This window comes from Triticum aestivum, chromosome 3D (genome assembly GCF_018294505.1).
Source record: "Triticum aestivum cultivar Chinese Spring chromosome 3D, IWGSC CS RefSeq v2.1, whole genome shotgun sequence".
Classification (NCBI taxonomy): Eukaryota; Viridiplantae; Streptophyta; class Magnoliopsida; order Poales; family Poaceae; genus Triticum; species Triticum aestivum.
Window position 1 is genome coordinate 106,193,587 of NC_057802.1, and position 21,535 is coordinate 106,215,121.

The 21,535-nt window shown below is 45.0% G+C and overlaps 1 protein-coding gene across 1 annotated transcript; it reads left to right on the forward strand.

Annotated features, from left to right (window-relative positions):
* Positions 1–10,576: 10,576 nt before the first annotated feature.
* On the forward strand, positions 10,577–15,729 carry LOC123074275 (cytokinin dehydrogenase 2-like). The gene is made up of 3 exons (XM_044497165.1): positions 10,577–11,330; positions 11,415–11,857; positions 14,845–15,729. The coding sequence occupies exons 1-3, from the start codon at positions 10,679–10,681 to the stop codon at positions 15,430–15,432; spliced, it is 1,683 nt and encodes a 560-aa protein (XP_044353100.1). The 5' UTR covers positions 10,577–10,678; the 3' UTR covers positions 15,433–15,729.
* The last annotated feature ends 5,806 nt before the right edge of the window (positions 15,730–21,535 follow it).

The window sequence follows — 21,535 nt, forward strand, 5'->3', positions numbered from 1 at the left end:
CAGATAATAAAACCTCGCTGCTTGTTCGCATTTGCCACTACGAGGAAATCTTTCAAACCCGTAGTGAACTCGCCGGAGAGTCGGGGACCGTACATCCATTGCCGATTCATCTGCATTATTATTATATAAAGTATATAATTAACCATCATGCATTTGTTAAACTAACTAGCTAGAAATAATACAAATTAAACAATGAACTACACACATGCATATTTTATCAATGACACATGAAAGGTTCAAGTTGCTAACCGCGATCGCGGAGGAAAAATAAATGAGAAAGCTCAAGTGTGGCTCGGACACTTCATATCATGTTTGTTTCATGCTCTCGGGCATTTCATCGAACACCTTGTGTGCATAGGAGGAACCAAAAGCAAACCCACCATCCCCCTTCTGAATTGTGGCTAAGTGAAGTGAGCCGAGTCCTATATATAGGGATGGGCCTTTAGTCCCGGTTGGCCTGGCCAACCGCAACTAAAGGCCTTCGGGCCAGCCTGAGGACCTTTAGTCCCGGTTGGCCAGGCCAACCGGCCAACCGGGACTAAAGCCCCTCCCGTCCGCCAGCTGTCGACCGAGCGCGCTGGGCCCAGATAGTTGGTCGCGGGTCTCCTCCCGAACCGCGACTAAAGACCCCTTTGGTCGCGGTTCGATTATTTTAGGGACTAATGGGGGCGTATGGAAGCCTCTTTTTCTACTAGTGGGAGGGAGTAGTATATAAATAGTAATGCAGCGCGTGAGTTCAACTTGGTCAGTTATGGTCAGACAAGGCAAGGATAGAGACCCCAGTGATGTGCATCCTTTCCAGAGATTCACCTGAGAGCTGCTAGCGACCGACAACGTCCACATAGATTCACATTGGATTTGGCAGGGCTGACGAACTGGACGTATTCGGTGTGCATGCATGTTTGCCTTCGTACCTCCTCTTTGTGTCTAAGGCTGGTTGTAGTGGAGTGTATTATAAATTAGTATCATGTACATTTTTTTACTAATATACTCCCTCCTCTTTAAAATATAGTGCATCTTCAGTTTTCGTACTTTAACTTTGACCATAAATTTAACCAACAAGACTGACTGTGACAGGAGAGAAAAATTATATCAATGAATTCGTATTCAAAAGAAGTTTTCAATTATATAATTTTTATTCCCGCTGCAGTCGGTCTCGTTGGTTAAATTTATGATCAAAGTTGAACCTCAGGAAGCGCAGACACACTATATTTTAGAACGAAGTGAGTATAATACCGAAAATTCCATATGGATCATACTACCATATGGTAGTATTATCCCAGTGGTAGGTTTCCATCGAGATCCACACCTATGCATGTGTAAGCTCACGTATTCATCAGCGCGTCCAGCCATTTGTGTACAGTGGTCATGCGGCTTGTCGTAACTCATTTACGAGGCCCAGCGATATTGGTCCAGTACGGTCCTATTTACAACCAATCAACCAGGGCCGGTGTGCTGGTTTCTGGTCCTTTATGTAGCCCCGGTCAGCTCAACAGCCCGCCCGTGCATGTTCGGATTTTGAACATCCGAAAACGAGACGCCGCGTGGTGTGTTGTGGACTTGGTTTGCACATTAATGAATGACAGCCTCGTGGCATTCATACAGCCGCGTGGCACTCATAACGCAATTCTGGGTTGTTGATCTGCATGCAACAATTCAAAACGGTTATGAAAGATGGTTTTTATTAATTTTCCCATGACACCACATGTCCACACACTGGTTTTTAAGAACAACTCCAACGGGCCGACTCAAACGGACACTGATTTTGTTCGCTTTTTGTCTATTTGGGTCACCCATCCACCCGTCCGTGTCCGTTTTTTTGTTTGAGTTGGCTGGTGCGCTCAGCAGTAGGTCGACGCAATTTGTGCGTGTCCACGTCGGCATTCAATCGAATACCTAGTGGGCGAGCTCCCGCGCTGCCTCGCCCCATAGCTCGCCCCGCCCCCGTGCTCGGGAGCTCGCCTCTGCGCCGCCCCGCAGCTCCCGCTCGTGTCCTGCCATCTCCCCGCCGCCCGCCTGACATAGTGAAGCTGAACGAGATCGTCGACAGCGGCATCTCGGGGGTCCTCTACAAGTGGGTTAACTACCTCCGTGGGTGGAGGCCGCGCCGGTTCACTTGAAGCGGGGGTGGGATGGTTGGTGGGCCCCTCTTGTTTGGATGACAGATGGGCCAGCAATTGCATGCAGCGGACGGAGGCGGACGTTGAGGACACAGAAAATGTCCGCTTTGTTTCCGCCGCCGACTCAAATATCCCCAAATTTGAGACAGAAATGGGTCCGAGCGAAAACATAATAGACGCAAAATGGGAATGGTTCGCTGCGTTGGGCACTCATTTTTCGCCAGGCGGACGCAGACGGACACAAGCGGACGAAATGGGTCACTGCATTGGAGTTGCTCTAAGATCCATCTAATGTACTGGAGATTACAATTTTTTGTCACAACAAAATCCTTTGAAAAATCTACAACACATCAGCAGCTCCCCCTTTGCCAGCCGCTCTTTACATGTGTTCTTCCTATGCCCAACGCGAATAAGTAAATTTATCGATGGCGGGATGTACCGGTGGGCAATTCATCATCCATCAGTTTTCTCAAGATGTGTGCTGTTTGACTCCATATAAATTTATAAATTGATTCCTCTACTATACTTGGTTAATACAACTGACAACACTGACACTGCATGTCTTTTAAGCCTTTTACAGAGGAGAGATAGTTAGAGTGGAGACGAATGACGCATGCATGCAGTTTCTCTTCCCATACATCTCACATGGATTAATTTTCATCCTCATATTTTTGAATACTTGATATGTTTTGAACCAAATGTTCATTTTTTAATTTTTTTATACATTTGAATATTTGGTGACAAGGCCTTCAAAACAAGATCAATCTTGGATATATTTGAACTACTTTTACATATTTCAATTATCTTTCAAATAACTTTCATAAAACATGTTTTAAGAATATTTCGGTATTTCATAAAAAATATTTCAATTGTTGAACTAATTTCAAAAAATTAATTCAAATATTTTTGAATAATTAATATTTCCACACTGTTTCACTCATTTCAAAGAATATAATTTCAGCCGTTCCAAAATAATTATTTCACAAATTTGAAAAAGCATATTGCACCGATTTGAAAAACTAATTTCACTCATTACAAACTATATCTTAAAAAACTAATTTCACTTCTTATTTACGAAAAGAAATTGAAACTTATTTCACTCAGCAGAAAAATCAGTTTCATACATTGAAAAAGGCCGTTTCACACCAAAAGGACATTTCACTCATTTCAAAAAACACATTACACTCACTCAATTGAAAACTATATTTCACAAGTTTAAAAAAACTGATTTCACTCATTACAAAAAATAGATCTCAAAACTAATTTCAGTCATTTCAGAAAATCATTACACTTAGTTACATATGTTAGATTTCACACATTTCAGAAAACACATTCCACTCAATTACATAAGTTAGATTTCACCCATTTCAGAAAAAAAAATGTTACACTCACTTAATTGAAATACTATATTTCACTTGCTTCAGAAAACCGATTTCACGCATTCAAAAAGATAGATTTCAACTCAGTTCACTAGTTTCAGAAAACACATTACACTCATTTACAGAAGACAGATTTCACTCATTTATATTTTATATATTTCAATTATCTTTGAAATCACGTTCATAAAACATAAGATTGTTTCTATATTTCATAAAAGTGTTTTCAACAGTTTTGCTAATTTCAAAAATAACTCACTAACTTAAAAAACTAATTTCACTAATTTAAAACATGTGTTTCACTTATTTTAAAACACATATTTCATTTGGAATGACATGCTTCAGTTACTTTTAGGACCTAATTTCACTCATTTAAAAAATACATGTTTCGATAAGCTGGTGTATTTTAAAAATAAATGAAACTCGAATGAGTGAACAAAGCGACTTCACAAAAGAAATACTGAAATACGGATCATCGAAAATATGATATTTCAATTTCTTTTTAATATGAAAAATTAATCTTGTTTAAGTATATTCAAGATTGGTATTGTTCTACAGATCATGTGTCAAGGAATTTGAATATATAAAAATTACAATAATATAATTTTTTTGTAAAATATATTGACCATCGAAACTTTTTAGACAAAAATAAAATGCATGCAATTGTTTTGAAGAGAGACAAGAAAGTTACTGCATGCATGCGTACCTTACACTGGGAAAAGTTTTATTCTGTTGTTGACAGGGACCCACTTAGCCGACACAAATTAGACTATTAACAGAGATAAATGAGATAGCTACCACAATACAAAATGCTACACACATGCACTAGGCCTCTAGTGCACGAATCACAAAGTAAATATATGGTGAATGGTCCACCTGTAGCTCCCGGCTCCGGTAGCACTTTGCGATGCCCAACGCCGCCGCAATCGTGTTGCCCAGCCACGGAAGAGGCCGGCACTCCTGTTCTTCGCCAGCCCGCACCAGGTTTTTTCTTCAAGGATAGTCGCGGAGCCACCCCGACACTTCGCGACACAATCATGGAGCAAATTCAAACCATTCCCCACATTTGCACGCATTTTTTTCAACCCTTTTTTCGCTGTACACAACAGCTGTACGCACACGCCCTGGCTTCGCGCACTCACGTCGGTTGGTAAATGGACCATGGTCCAGAATCTACTCCCAAGTTGGACTGCCAGCCTACCTCCGTCCGTTCCGCCGTTACACAGTAACGCTCACGCCCACGTGCTACCCCGGTATTCCTACCGTATGTCCGCGCCATACGACGACCCCACGTTCTTTCGTTCATTTTTGGTGGCTCGCTGTAAAATGCATTCAATGCGGCCAACCTGACCGATCTGGACGAACCAACGGCATGGATAGTGGTACTATATAGTAGTATGACCCAAAACGCTGCTCTCGTATAATACTACATCTCCAGTGCATAGTATTATATGTTGATATTTATAAATAACCTCATTTATTGTTATGCATGATATATCACATAATTTAATACAATACGATATCATATCATGATATTCAACCTTCTTTTTCATTTTTAAATTTTATGTCATCTAACTAAAATTGTCTAGCTGACATGTATGATACTCTCATTACGGGTTGTCTAACAGGGTTCTTCTTCTCTTAAGTTCTTGTTGATGGATTAGCTCAGCTAGCTCGCTTGAAAGGTCCTGACATATTTGATTCGAGATCTACTGCTTGAGCTCTTTCTTTTCTTCTGGCGACGGAGACCAAGACTACTGCTGCTGTCTAGTTAAATCCAGTAGCAATCCAGGAACTCGCCTCGGTCTACATTCCCATGATCCTCCAAGATCGTATCTGTGTCTGCATGTGCATGATCCATGCAGCGGTACTTGATCGGGACTTCCTGTTTGACCGGTTACATGCAAAGTTGCTGCTCCGGGTAGAAAGTGCATAGGACCTGTGTCGTATAAAGATCCAGGATCAGCGTGAAGATCTCACGTACGAAATGAAGAAACTGAGACGGATCGATCTTGCTGGTCGGTCCATCATATCGTCCCGCAGCTAGCATTCGTCCAGATCTTGTACACCAACTCTACAATCTCTGCGCGAGACAAGACAATGCATGCATATAACCATATTGAAAGACTAGCTACGGATGCCACTTGGTTTTTGACACGTACGTATGTTGATCTGTCATTCTGCTTGATTGGAAACGAAGGCGACCACTGTGCCAAATATGTCAAGGTAGTAAGATTCGGGCAGGATATACCGATTGATGCATGTGACCGGATATAATCGATCTGACGTGGAGAATCTGGGGAAGGATTGAGCTGCTTGACTTGACTACTGTTTTCCTCGAGAAAAAAAGAACTCCTTTTTATAGGGAAAGCAAAAACGTCTTTTTTAACACAGTACAATCAAAGTCATTCACGGCAACTCCAACGTCACGATCCCATATGATAAGGCAACGTCCGTTTGAAGGTAAATGGACAGGCGGTCCAACACGTGGGAGAAAACGTTGTCCATTTTCGATCCGCTTTTGACTCATTCCCGGGCCCAATTTTGGACCGCGTTTGCGTCGAAATGGACGCGTGTGGATGGGCAGGACGCGTGCCCTTGTCCTCTCATGGCCCGCCCGTCGGTGGCATAGGCGTCCCTTTTCTCTTCCCCTGCCCTCCCTCCGCCCCCCGCCCCCCGCCATCGCCGCCGCCACTCCCGGTCCCGGCCGCGCCGCCTTCCACCAAGGCCGTCTGAACCACGATCACACCATGCCATAGCTGGTCCACGCCCACGTTTCGGAAGGGCTACGACCGCTGACGCCGCCCGTCGACCCCAACAACTTCCGACAGGCGCTGCATTGCCGCAGGGGGCGCACCCACCAACACCAACCTTGCTTTGCTGCATGTGTGGGGAGCTCGACGTGCTCTTTCAGGCGGCGTCTCCACCACGACCGCAAGGTGTTCGACACTTTGCTCATAAGGTACCATGGATAGCGGGGATGAGTATTTCTTTCACAACTTCATTTGTTCATCGGATGATGAAGAGCTTGTAGTGGCTGTATTGGTCGTCCATGACCACATTAGTAGGAAGTGGCCTTGGTTCAGAGGATCAATCCCCGGCCATGCTCCGGCATTGAACCGCAATAGGAAGAAAGGCCACACTCTTCTCTATGTCGATTACTTTGAGAATACCGCACTCTTCAAACCACATCAATTTCGTCGTCGATTCCGAATGAGGAGACATGTGTTCAATCGTATTCGGGTGGGAGTGGTAGGATATGACCCATATTTGAGTGCAAAGAGGATGCCCTTGGAAAACTTGGCTTCTCTTCTTACTAGAAATGCACTGCGGCTATCCGCATGCTTGCATATGGAATTCCTGACGATCTTGTGGATGAGTATGTGCGTATGAGTGAGTCCACATGTCTCCTCTAAATGTATAGTTTCTACAGGGCCATGGTGGCAGTTTTCGATCCTGAGTACCTGAGAGAGCCAACTGCTGCTGATACAGAGAGGTTGTTGGCAATCAATGCCGATAGGGGCTTTCCGGGCATGCTTGGCAGTATAGATTGTATGCACTGGAAGTGGAAGAGTTGTCCATTTGCTTGGATGGCAGTACAGGGGACATGTAAAAGGTGCCACTGTCATAATTGAACCGGCAACTTCACAAGATATGTGTATATGGAATTCTTTCTTCGGCATGGCTGGCTCTCACAATTATATCAACGTGCTTTAGCGTTTTCTAGTGTTTTGCAATGCTTGCAGAAAGCCACTCGATCAGTGGCCACCATTACAACAATGGATATTACCTAGCTGATGGTATCTATCCTTAGTGGTCAACTCTTGTGAAGACCATACCCAATCCGTAAGGAGAGAAGAGACAGAGATTTGCCCAAATGCGGGAGAGTGCTAGGAAGGATGTGGAGCGTGCTTTTGATGTGCTTCAATCTCGATGGGGAACGATCTTTTCGGGGAATCACTCCCGTCGAGAGGCCCTCTTCCTCCCTTTTTCTAAATCTGGGAGAGAGGCAAAAGAGAAGCGTTCAGCTAGCACTAAAAAGGATACTCCTAGTAGAAGTGGTAGAATTAAACAAAGTGGGTATCGTTCGAATCCCTGCATTAAGATAGAGCACTCAAAAGCTTTGGGAGGTGATGACTGCTTGTGTGATCATGCACAACATGATCGTGGAGGATGAGCATGGTGATAGTATCTACGACAAAGGGTTTGATTTCCAGGGTGAAAATATTGAGCCTGAGCACCCACCTCCCTGCAACCTTTCAACGGTTTGTCCAATTTCATCATGAAATGCGTGATTGGAATACTCATGTGCAACTCCAGAATGACTTGATTGAGCATATGTGGACTTACATTGGCAACTAGTAGATCTATCGGTTTAATCTCTTTTTCATGCAAAAAAATTTTGATTGGGTTGTAAGACTATTTGATATTGCTTTTACTTCGATTGGGTTGTAAGACTATTTTGGATGTGAAACTATTTGCTATGTTTGATTTGAACTATTTGCTATGCTTGATTTTAGTATAAAAGTCATCTGGCGGATGAGATGCAGCCGAAATGCGGCTGAGCGTTGGGCGCACGGCCGGTGCACCTAGAAATCCGAGCGGACACCGCCCCATTGCCACCCCAAACGGACGAAATCCGGACAAAACGGACGTCCGTTTGGGTCGTGCGTTGGAGTTGCCCTCACATACACGAGCATACACTCACCCCTATGAACGCACGCACGCACACCCTACCCCTATGATTACCTCTGAGAGACTGAGTCGGCATAGCATCTTGAGATTTTACAAAGTTACCACAGGCACCTCACAGTCGACGGGAACATCTCTTCTCACTGAACGAACATCGCCGAAAGCCTGAAACAAATTCAGAAATAATGCAAGCACCAATGTCAACTCTAGGATTTGAACCTGATGCATACCACAGATTTTACGAAGTCACCACACAGAAAGCAAAAACACTTGACTTGACTATGGCGGAGGGATGCGTTTTTTATTACCGTACAAGGGCAGCTCAAACGCGGATCACCAAACCTCTCGCAAATGTCACTTTTGTCCATCCAATGACCGGTTATCAAATGTGTATGGTCTAGACCCCGAATCTCCCAAGTCGGCACCAAAAGACACACCATCTCACCGCCCAAATCCAACCCCGCCACCCAAATCCACCACCGCACTCCGCCTCCTCTTCCCGCCCTACGCCGCACCAGCGTTCCCTGACCTCTCGCAGCTGCTGCCGGCGGGGTCAAACTACCACGGCGTGCGGCTGCGTAAATGGGGGACGTGGGTCGCCAAGATCTGTGATCGGGGCACCAAAGCCCACTGGTTGGGCAGTTTCCACTCGGCGGAGACGGTGTCCCATGCATACACATCAAGTCGGTGCACTTGTACGGCGCCGCCGGCCGCCAGACCTTCCAAAACAACTATTTGCTGCCCCCGGAGCCGTTGTACATGGCGGACCTCCGCCGACGCTCCCCCGAGCAAGTTGAGGCGAAGTGCCGCCTGTACACATAGTACGCCACCGGCAGGACCAAGGTCATCGACCTGTCGTCTGATGAAGAAGGCGACGGCAACGGAGACAGCGACAGGAATAGAGGTGGTAACATAGGCGGCCGGGGCAGGACTAACATCTTCGATGGCGGCAGCATCTTCGAGAACCCAGACGATGGCACTGGACCGGTACCCATGATCGGTGGTTTGTCCAGAGCCAAGTGGAGGAGATCGCCGAAGATCCGATACCGATTAAAACTAAGTTTTAGGCTTAGTTTTGGTTAAATTAGTATGTTTAAACTAAGTTTTGGGTAGTGGCATTGTAAAACATTATGAATTGGCGCCGAATTTAGGTTAGAATGTTTAACAAGTACTTGTTTGCATCAAAGTTGTGTTTGTTTGAATCCAATTTGTGTTCGTTTGCATTGATTTGATTTTTTACTCGAATAAATTTAGGAGATCGGCTAGATGCGGTCAAAACTTAGTGAAGTAAATTTACCCCAATAATGCTAGACCATGAACTAGCTACAAAAGGCTACAAAACTAACAAAACTGCTCTATAGACGACAAAAGGTGAACGATGTGTGGACGACTACAAATCCAGTGGCCTTTGCTCCGTTGCGGGCATGCATGTGCGGCCCGATTTTCACTGTCGTTCGGGAGTAATCTAAACTTTTTTCGTCTGTATAGCATGATTCTTTTAAGGCTGGTCGTAATGGGAATATCATAAGCGGTATGATGCATGACAACTAGATTTTTTAGATGATGTGACATATAATTAAATGAGAAAAGAGATGATGTAGTATCATATTATGATATCGTATCATGTGTACTACTTTGTGTCATGCATGAAAATTAATAAGGTAACTTAATATACTAACCTATGATACTATGCATTACGGAAGTAGTATCATACACTAGTATCATATGCATGATATTAGTATATGATACTCCCCATTACAACCAGCCTAACTGATCTATCACCACTAAATTTAACCGGGTGGGCCCCCTGCCTTATTCTTCTCCAGTGAAATGTTTCCACGTTTGCAAACCCGTAAGGTACATAACAATTGTTACCTAGATGTAGCATTACTGGATTTACTTAACAGTTTACTCCTTGATTTTTTTAGGGATTGTCTAGAGATGCCCTAATCACGTAAGTTAATTTTCATACGTTCTTAAATAGGTGTAGGATTTTATTAGAAATATGGCAAAATAAAAGTGAGGGCCATGGCCCCTTTACGTGCGAGATTTCTTTCAAAAGGAAAGAATAATCCTCGACCGACTACCCATGCAACTTGCTAGCTCGCTTGGCTAGGTGCAGCTGTTTATACTCTTTCAGCATATAGACTGCAAGATCTCTACACGTATCTCGTGTTCTTTTGTCGTATTCACTGTACGTACGTAATGCCATGCCATGATCGTACAGTACGTACGGGTCAATCAACCAAGAATCTTTCGTCGGTCCTGCCGTCTATAGCTAGCTAAGTTTAAAAAAAAAACTGTCTATAGCTAGCTAAGTTATCTGCCTGGCTCACATTCGCAGCCTCTCCAATTCTCCATAGAGATGCATCGCAGTCCTACGTTTGCTATGGTCACGGCGCCGGTTATTTATAGCCGACCCTCGGCACGAGAGGAGTCACAAAAACACAGAGATCCATAGATCGATCACTCAAGCTAATTAAGACGCGCATGGTCGTCATAAACAAAGCACAAGAGATGACCATGGCCGCTCTCTCCGTGCTCAACTGCCTCCTCAAGACCGTTCAAGCAGCACGGGCTAACGACGACGCGCACGTGTGGATGCCGGCCTCCTCCTTCCCCGACGAGCTCCGCGACCTTGGCGTCGCTGCGCTGATCCGCGACGACGCCGAGGCCACGGCGCTCGCGTCCGCCGACTTTGGCAACGTGTCGGTCGCGCCGCCGCCGGCGGCTGTGCTCTATCCCTCGTGCCCTGCTGATATCGCCGCGCTGCTGCGCGCCTCGTGCGCACGTCCGTCACCGTTCCCGGTGTCCGCCCGGGGATGCGGCCACTCCGTCCGTGGCCAGGCGGGCGCGCCCGGCGGCGTCGTCGTTGACATGCCGTCGCTCGGACAGCTCGGTGGAGGCTCCACTTCGGGCCGCCTCTCCGTGTCGGTCGAAGGCCAATACATAGACGCCGGAGGCGAGCAGCTGTGGGTGGACGTGCTGCACTCCGCGCTTGCGCACGGCCTAACGCCGCGTTCGTGGACCGACTACCTCCACCTCACCGTCGGTGGCACGCTCTCCAACGCCGGCATCAGCGGCCAGGCCTTTCGCCACGGACCCCAGATATCCAACGTCCAAGAACTCGACGTCATCACCGGTGCGTGACTGCGTACGTGCACACGCTTCGTATTTAATTAAGTAACCACAACTCGTTCACCTAAGTTCTTGTAAATATGTATAGGATCTGGGGAGATGGTGACGTGTTCGAAGGAAAAGGACGGCGACCTGTTCGACGCCGTGCTGGGCGGGCTGGGGCAGTTCGGCGTCATAACGCGGGCGCGCATACCGCTCGTGCCAGCGCTGACGAGGGCGCGCTGGGTGCGCCTCCTGTACACGGGAGCCGCCGCACTCACCGGCGACCAGGAGCGCCTCATAGACGTCGAGTGTGGCGGCACGGTGTCCGGGCTCATGGACTACGTCGAGGGCACGGTCCTTGCGGACAAGGGCCTAATCGGGAGCTGGCGCTCCCTGTCGCCTTCGTCATCGTCTTCGTCCTTCTTCTCGGAGCCTGACGTCGCGGCGCGCGTCGCCAAGCTCGCGGAAGAGGCAGGCGGCGTCCTCTACTGCCTTGAGGGAGCGCTGTACTACGGCGGCGCAGCCGGCGGCGAGTCCGACGTTGATAAGGTAATAAACCACGACCTATTTTGTCGGTGCGAGTGCGCGTCGTGTAGCGGCTGGTAAAGCTACATATGGGGTCGCGACTTTTGGCCGCCTCTGACGTGGATGCATGCATGCATGCATGGCTCCAACGGTGTAAATCTGTGGAGCATCAACGTCGTACGTAATTGGCCTAGCCTTTGTCTGCCATTCGAACGCACATCTCACTGTCGCACACCGAACCTATTTTTCCTTAACAAAAATGGACATATGATTTTCTTTTTCTTATTTCACACTTTTCTAAATTTCGTAAAACACGGGCAACGAAAATTTTAAATCACCTGTGGAGTTTATCAAACATACTTCTAGTCTTTAGCTTATAAAAATGATTCTTGGATGTCGGGCCCAAATATCTTGGAAGATAATTCGCCATTAAATAAAATTCAGAAAAAAATCTGACAACCTATTATGAGACAATATTTCTAGTTATGACTTTACGGGTCCGCTAAGTTGCACGTGATCAAGACTAAGGTGGTACAAATTATATGCACGAACCTTTTCTTTCCAAATCTTGATTTTCACAATTTTCATTTTATTATTGAATTAATTAATTAATTAATCCTAAGACTCACTATAATGACCAATTATGACTAGAGAGTAGATGGAACATATCCTGTCTCATCAGTTATCATGGAGATACATTATGTGATATATATGTATATAAGCCTCTCACAAAACTAGCAAGTATACGTCTGCCAAAACTAAGTGCAACCATGTCGACGTATGAGCATCGCTCAATAGCAATTCCATGGAGTATTATCCACTACACCTAGTTTTTTTTTGCTCACCTAGTTAATAGGTACCAACCTGGCTAGCGCACGAATACGATCCGATGCATGTGATAGCAGAGCCAACGGTGCAAATCTGTGCAGCATCAACGTCGTACGTACTTGGCCTAGCCTTTGACTGCCCTTCGAATGCACATCTCCCTGTTGCACACCAAACTTCTTTTTCAGTAGACAAAATAAATACATGGACATTTTTTTGCTACTTTGCAAATCACCTCCTCCCTCCAATCCATATAAATTGTCTCTGCTTTAGTACAACTTTTCGATCTATATTAATTGTCGCTGGTTTAGTACAATTTTATACAAATGGAACTATAAATTCCACTCACTCTGTTCCTAAATATAAGTATTTTTAGATATTTTCATATAGACTACACACGAAGCAAAATAAGTGAATCTACACTTCAAGATGTGTCTATATACAGCCGTATGTTGTCCGTATTGAAATCTCTAAAAATGCTTATATTTAGAAACGGAGGGAGTGTGTGTAAGCTAAACTGGATTGTGGTGGGATAATGATGGTTGGCTACGAGATCCAATTATGTAGGAAGATAACCGTGCGATTAAATAAAATTCTTATCCAGTAAATATTTTTTGAGAACCTATGATAAGAAATTATTATTTTAACAAGTACCTTCTCCCCAATTTCCATATATGGACACCAAAATGTTAATGAATACGGTGGTGCAAATTGTAAAAAAAGGATTACATGGTACAAATAATATGTGCAAAAGCTTCCCCTTTCTAAAACTATAGTTGCGCAATTTAAACTGCATATTTTGTTTCATGAATTGATGCTCCTGGGAGAATGTTTAATGAATACGGTTTTTGTTTGCTGCTTTGGGCACTTTTAGTTTCCTTTTGGAAAAATTAGAATGCATATTCGTTTTTTCATTGAATTAACCCAAAGGGCTCACTATGATGACCAGTTGTAACTAGGGACTGAATGAATTATACTCGTCAGTGATCATGGATATATATTACCGTATGCCATATATAAGGTCCATACCTTTGCCAGAATTAAGTGCAACCATGTCGACACATATGCGAGCTTTTGAGCATCGATCGACAACAACTCAATGGAGTTTTAGGGCCTGTTCGGCATCACTCTGCTCCACGGCTCCGCTCCGGGAGCGGACGGAGCTGTAGTTCAAAGTTTTGGAGCGGGCAAACAGCCGCTCCGCAGATCTTAGGAGCCAGTGGATTGCCGAACGGGGCCTTAGTACTCCCTCCGTTTCAAAATACTTGACTTCCATTTGTCCAAAAATGAATGTATCTATATACCAAAATATGTCTAGATGTATCTATATTTTGATAAATGAAAGGCATGTATTATGGAACGGAGGGAGTATATATTAGCCAGTACACCTAGGAAGTAAGCTGACTAGGGCACGAACAAGATCCGCTGCATGTGATGGGACGGCCATGCTTTGGCTCGAAAGCGATGTTACACAGTGGCTGCCACTAGGAGTACTTCCGTGCATACTACACGTCACACAGTGGCTGCCACCACTTGTCAAAAAAGTACCAACTCGCTCGATCACCTTTTGATGATTTGCACGGTCTGGTCCTACAATTCTTTGTCCTGATCTCTTGCAGAACAGATCATGGTTTGCGTTTCCGTACATATAGACTTTTCAGCCGGTTAAGGGAAATGTAAAAGGGACCAACACGTATGATTCCTGGATGTACACCCTACATGCAATTTTTTAGTAACTACCATAAAAGCCAAAAAATCTGAAATGTTTTTTGAAATAAACTTGAGTTGTATTCGTATAAAAAGTTTGGCCAAGAAAAAGAAAATCCATGGTATTGTTGGTGAAAAAAACAAAATCAACAATATATAGAAGATACTGTTCACACTTTTTATCCATGAGATTTTTTTCGTTGAAGTTGAGCAGAATGTTTCCTTTGTAAAAAAAAACTTTTATACGAATAAAATAGAAGGTCAAGTTTATTCCCAAAAAGTTTTAGAATTTCCTGAAATTACAAAAAAAAAAACCATACCAGGTGTATATATACAACCAAAGAGCCAAGGGTATTTTCCAATGTAGAAAACTGCATATATCTGACAGCTTTGGCACGTCGTTCGTGTATTGCATGCATGCATGCGTACAAATTCTCAGCGTGAAGAATTATTTACTGGTCACTGGCGCATGCATGCAGAAGCTGGAGGTACTGCTGCGGGAGCTGCGGTACGCGCGGGGCTTCGCGTCCGTGCAGGACGTGTCGTACGTGGGGTTCCTGGACCGTGTGCGCGACGGCGAGCTCAAGCTCCGCGCCGTCGGCCTGTGGGACGTGCCGCACCCCTGGCTCAACCTCTTCCTTCCGCGCTCCCGCGTCCTCGACTTCGCCGCCGGTGTTTTCCACGACATCCTCCGCCGTGGCGCCACCGGTGCCATGGGCCCCGTCCTCCTCTACCCCATGAACCGGAACAGGTGGGACAGCGAGACGTCGGCGGTGTTCCCAGAGGAGGAGGAGGAGGTGTTTTACACAGTTGGGATCCTCCGGTCGGCCGTGTCCGATGGCGATCTTGGGCGCCTGGAGGAGCAGAACGAGGAGATCTTACGATTCTGCGAGGAGGCCGGGATATCGTGCGTGCAGTATCTACCGTACTACGCCGACCAGACCGGTTGGCAGAAGAAGCACTTTGGTCCAGCCAAGTGGGCCAGATTCATGGAGCGGAAGAGAAAGTATGATCCCAAGGCGATCCTCTCCCGTGGTCAGAGAATTTTCACGGCCCCGCTGGCTTGATCGCGAAGCACTCATGCATGCTTGCCCAGTTGCATGGCCCCGTATGCCCCGTCAAGAGATGCGCATTCTCGAGGAAATGGTTTGAGTTTACATCATGTTAGATGCTGGTCTATTACTAATTTTGCTGATGATATTTCATGGGAGGAGTTTGTGATCAAACATGAATGTAAGATAGTCTGCATAATGAAGCATATAAACATATGAACTACAAAGGGAGTTTCCTTTGCCACAGTATAAGGACATCTCAAACGGCGACCCGCAAATTTTCTCCCGCATCAGTCCGAGAACAGGAGGAACCAGTCCGCGGACACGAATGCGGGAGGCCGCCATCCAACCGTAGCCGCATACATCCGGCCTTCTTCATTCTTTTCAAGTCCGCACGATCAGTAGTCGTATACATAGGGTACAGACGTGCAAATAGCCACATGCAACAGTAGTTCAAATTTAAAAATGTTCAAATATTACATCCCAGAATTGTTTTCCCCTTTAACCGCCCACTGATGCTCAGTCAGATCTTCCTTCGGCTGCTCGTGAGTTGGTCAATACCGAATTTGTTGATGTATTTGAATAAACTTTTCAAATATGGCCGGATTCTAGTTTGGAAATTGGATAGGATCACCCAACGTTTTTAAATTCTAGAGCTGCGACAGCATCATTACCCTCATCCTCGACGATCATGTTGTGCATGATGACACAAGATGTCATCACCTCCCACAAGGTCTCCGGATCCCATTATTTAGCAGGTCCACGAACAACCGCAAAACGGGCCTGCAGAACTCCAAATGCCCCCTCGACATCCTTTCTAGCTGCTTCTTGTCTTTGGGTAAAGTGAGCCTTTTCTGGCCAACTAGGTTAGAGATGGTGCTGATAAAGGTAGCCCACGGAGGATAGATATTGTCAATCAGATAGTATCCAATGTTGTACTCATGTCTATTGACATTATAGTGCCACGAAGGAGCTTTAACTTCAATCAGCCTCCCAAACAACGGTGATCACTGCAGCACATTGATGTCATTGTGAGACCCGGGCATTCCAAAGAAAGCATACTAAATCCAAAGATCTTGTGATGCAACTACTTCGAATTATGGTGGGCTTCTTAACATGACCCTGAGATTGCCCTTGTAAAGCCTTCACGCAGTTCTTCAATTTTCAATGCATGCAGTCAAGAGAGCCAAGCAAACCTGGCCACCCTCTTGCTTCTGAGATTGCCAAGAGCCTCTCGGTGTCTGGCATCGTTGGTTCTCTCAGGTACTAAGATCTTAACACCTCGACCACGACAGTTGCAAACCTGACCATCGCATCTCCGCATGTGCTCTCAGACATCCATAGGTACTCATCCCACGAATCAATGACCGTGCCATATGCAAGCATCTAGAGTGCGGTCGTGCACTTCTGGTACAGAGAACCCAATCGTTCCCATGGCGTCCTTCTTCGGGATGAAGTAGTCATCATAGGACCGAAAACCATGATGCAAATGACCGAAGACAGTCTTGCGCATCTGAAAATGTCGGCGAAAATGGTCAGCGAAGAGTGCATCGGGGGCAAAGTAGTCGGCTATCAGTGTCAAATGGTCGCGTGCCCTGTTGCAGTTGAGCACTCGATGACCCTTGATCGAGCCCTTGAAATTGAGAACATGCTCCTCCATACGTTCCGTGTCTTCGAGGACCGCATGCATCATCGCTGTCTCATCATAGTACTCCTCCTCGCCCGACGAGTCGTCGGACGACTCAACATACCACTCGTATATCTACTCCAAACCGGAATCCATTGCTAGGAAGAAGAAAGGATTTTTTTAGCTTCGGCGATTCATCGAACAGTTGTCGACATGGTGAGTATAGCAGTAGCGGATGGTACCTGGCGTCGCGGTCAGAGGACAGGGGTTGAATGGCGACGGTGGAGAAGCAGGGTGGAGCCTTTTTGGAGTGTTGGAGGTGACGGAGATGTAGAGTTCCGGCAGGGTGTGGCATTGGGGCCAGGGTGATGGAGCGACGGCGAAGGTAAGAGAGAAAGAAGGAAGAAGAGAAAATGGGGAGGATGGGGGCGTGGGGTCCAGGCAGGTTTTTGGGTGGGCCGGGAGTGTCGGAGTCCTAGGTGTTTGGAATCCCGCAAAGCTCCTCCACGTTTGTCTTCGGTTTGTGGGAGAAAACACGTCCGGACCGCCCTACGGACCGATACAGGTCCATGTTGGATGGCTTCGGCAGTCCGGACAGCGCGGTCCGTATGGATGTGGGCAGTTTGCGGGTCCGCCTTGAAGATGCCCTAAGTACACAAGGGAACTCGTTTTATTCCGTATGTGAAAGGTTCCTAATTAACCATGCACGTGTCGAACGAATTGTACGTATTCAAGCTGGCGCAATTAATTAACATAAATGTGTGTCTAGGGCTCATCTATATCACATCTAAATTGACTTCATTATCTGTTTATGCCCACCTCCCCCACTTGTTCTTTTTCTTTAATAATTTCTTTTCTCCAGTGGACCAACTCAGTACGATCTTCTTCCATCGACACCTTCCCCCATCACCCAGCCCTTGTTATTTTTGGGCCTTGTGGCTGTTGCTAATCTCTCATGGGCTATATCAGTGTGTGTCCATTTTTCTTTTAGCACAAACATAGAAAACAGTTCGGCGGTGTCTAAAAAGACAATTCAGCACCAGATTTATGCCTTTTTATGTGTTTCATGTCGTTTGTTGTTGCACAAAACAAGACACACAACAATGGCACCTATAGATCTAGGCCTTTTTGCAAAAAAAAAAGTCTCGCAGGGTTCCTTTGCTTGTGAAGCAAACCCATCGGTAAAAGGCAAAAAAAATCCATAGTTGCGAGTCGATGGTAAACTTGCAACTGAGGCGTAAAACAAATCGAATCCAATTGCGAGTCAAGGATGAAATAGGCAAAAAAAAGGGACCAAGGCCCAGTTGCATGTCGATGGTGGACTTGCCATTGGGACAAGAAAAAGAGTCGGGCCAAGTTGCCATTAATTGACTTCAAGTTGGAGAAAAAAAGGTTGTCATATTTGTAAGTCGATGGTTGATAACCCACAAGTATAGGGGGTCGTTTGTAGTCTTTTTCGATAAATAAGAGTGTCGAACCCAACGAGGAGCTAAAGGTAGAACAAATATTCCCTCAAGTTCTATCGACCACCAATACAACTCTACGCACACTTAACCTTTTCTTTACCTAGAACAAGTATGAAACTATTTTGTAGGTGTGATGCTAGAACTACTTTGCAAGAATAAAACTACGAGTACTTTGCAAGATAATAAAAGTAGATAGCTTTTGTCACACAAGAAAGTCATTTGTCCCTAGGTGATCGATAACTAGACTGGTGATCATTATTGCAATTTTATATGAGGGAGAGGCATGAGCTAACATACTTTCAGTACTTGGAGCATATGCACTTATGATTGGAACTGTAGCAAACACCCGCAATTACTAAAGATTATTAAGATAAAACCCAACCATAGCATTAAGTATCAAGTCCTCTTTACTCCCATACGCAACAACCCACTTACTCGTGTCTGTGCTTCTGTCACTCACTCCACCCATCATAAGCGAATTATGAGCGTATTGCAACACCCTACAGCAGGGATCCCTCACGTTTGCGCGACACAGAGGCACCATAGGACAACGCCCAAATAAAATATACAACTCAAACCAACCATGATCATCAATCAACCCATAGGACACAACAGATCTATTCAAACATCATAGGATAACCACATATCATTGGACAATAATATATAGTGTTGAGCACCATGTTTAAGTATATAATTGCAGCGGGAATAGAGAGGTTACACCGCTGCAGAGAAAGTTGGTGTCGGCGGTAGCAAGATTGTTGATGTAGATCGTCGTCACGATGATTGCCCCGGCGACGCTCCGGCGCCACCGGGAGAGAGGGGGAGAGAGCCCCCTACTCCTTCTTCTTCTTCCTTGGCCTCCCCCTAAGGAGAGTTCCCCCTCTGGTCCATGGCCTCAATGGCGGCGGAGGGGAAGGAGCCCCTCCGAGATTGGATCTCCCTCTTTGTTCTCTTCTGTTCCGCGTTCCTTTTTTCTGGCCCTTCACTGTTTCTTAAATTCCCGGAGATCCGTAACTCCGATTGCACTGAAATTTCTACGATTTTCCCCATGAATTATCTTTCTTGCGCCCGAAGAAGAGCCCCAACCGACTTATGGGGTGCCCACAAGGCACCACCGCGTGCCAGGGGGATCAGACGCGCCCTGGTGGGTAGTGGAGGCCGTGGGCCTCCGTTTGCGTTGATTTCACCTCCCAAAAATCACATATATTTCAAAATAATTCTCCGTAAATTTTTATCGCGTTTGGACTTCGTTTGATATGGATATTCTGCGAGACAAAAAACATGCAACAAATAGGAACTGGCACTGGGCACTGGATCAATATGTTAGTCTAATAAATCATATAAATTGTTGCAAAAAATGTGTAGAAGTTGTATAATATTGGCATGGAACAATAAAAAAATTATAGATATGACGGAGACGTATCAGCATACCCAAGCTTAATTCCTGCTTATCCTCGAGTAGGTAAATGATAAAAAAGATAATTTTTAATGTGGAATGCTACCTAGCATAATCTTGATCATATAATCTAATCATGGCATGAATATTAAAACATGAGTGATTCAAAGCAATAGTCTACAATTTGACATAAAGACATTAATACTCAGGCATCCCAACAAACAATCATTTCTTTCAAAATATCAATGGTAAAGAACGCTATCCGTACAAAATCATATAGTCTTGTCATGCTCCATCTTCTTAACACAAAGTATTTATCATGCACAACCTCGTTGACAAGTCGAGCAATTGGTTCATACTTTTTAACGCGCTTCAGTTTTTTAACCCCCATGCAATACATGAGCGCAAGCTATGGATATAGCACTATGGGTGGAATAGAGCATGATGATAGGGGTAAACATAGAGAAGACAAAAAAGTAAGAAAGTCTCACATCGACGCGGCTAATCAACGGGCTATGGGGATGCCCATCAATTGATATCAATGCGAGAAGTAGGGATTGCCATGCAATGGATGCACTAAGAGCTATAAGTGTATGAAAGCTCAAACCGAAAACTAAGTGGGTGTTCACTTAACTCTATAATGAAAAATTTCCACTAATATATGAAAGTGACAACATATGAGACTCTCTACATGAAAAAATGGTGCTACTCTGAAGCACACGTGTGGAATTTACATGCCCCTTCTCTCTTTTTCTCTTCTTTTTTTATTGGGCCCTTTTTGGCCTCACTTTTTCCTCTCTTTTTTTTGCTTTTTGTCTGGAGTCTTGTCCCGACTTGTGGGGGAATCATAGTCTCCATCATCCTTTCCTCACTGGGACATGCTCTAATAATGAATAATGATGATCACCACACTTCTATTTACTTACAACCCAATATTACAACTCGATACCTAGAACAAAGTATGACTCTATATGAATACCTCTAGCAGTGTACCAGGATGTGCAATGATCTAGCATAGCAGAGATATCAAAAAACGGACAAGCCATGGAAATATCATGTTAGCTATCTTACGATCATGCAAAGCAATATGACAATGAATGCTCAAGTCATCAAAACGGAGGCGATGGAAGTTGCATGGCAATATATCTTGGAATGACTATGGAAATGCCATAATAGGTAGGTATGGTGGCTATTTTGAGGAAGATATAATAAGGCTTATGTGTAATAGAGTGTATCATATCACGACATTTGGATGCACCGGTGAAGTTTGCACCACCTCTTGAGGTGAGAAAGGGCAATGCACGGTACCGTAGAGGCTATGAAATTGCGGAAAGGTGAGAGTGCGTATAATCTATTGACTCACATTAGTCATAAAGAACTCACATACTTATTGCAAAAATTTATTAGCCCTCGAAGTAAAGTACTACTACGTAAGCCCCTAGGGGGATAGATTGGTATGAAAAGACCATCGCTCGTCCCCGACTGCCACTCATAAGGAAGACAATCAATAATAAATCATTCTCCAATTTCATAGCATAACGAGAGACTATACGTGCATGCCTCGGGAATCACAAACCTTAACACCAATATTCTTACTAACCACAACCATTTACTAGTACTTCCCACATA

Excerpts from the sequence above, each read along its gene's own strand:
- LOC123074275 (XM_044497165.1), top strand. The coding sequence starts at position 10,679 with ATGGTCGTCATAAACAAAGCACAAGAGATGACCATGGCCGCTCTCTCC. Across the intron at positions 11,331-11,414 it reads AGAACTCGACGTCATCACCG|GATCTGGGGAGATGGTGACG; the intron begins GTGCGTGACTGC and ends AAATATGTATAG. Across the intron at positions 11,858-14,844 it reads GCGAGTCCGACGTTGATAAG|AAGCTGGAGGTACTGCTGCG; the intron begins GTAATAAACCAC and ends GCATGCATGCAG.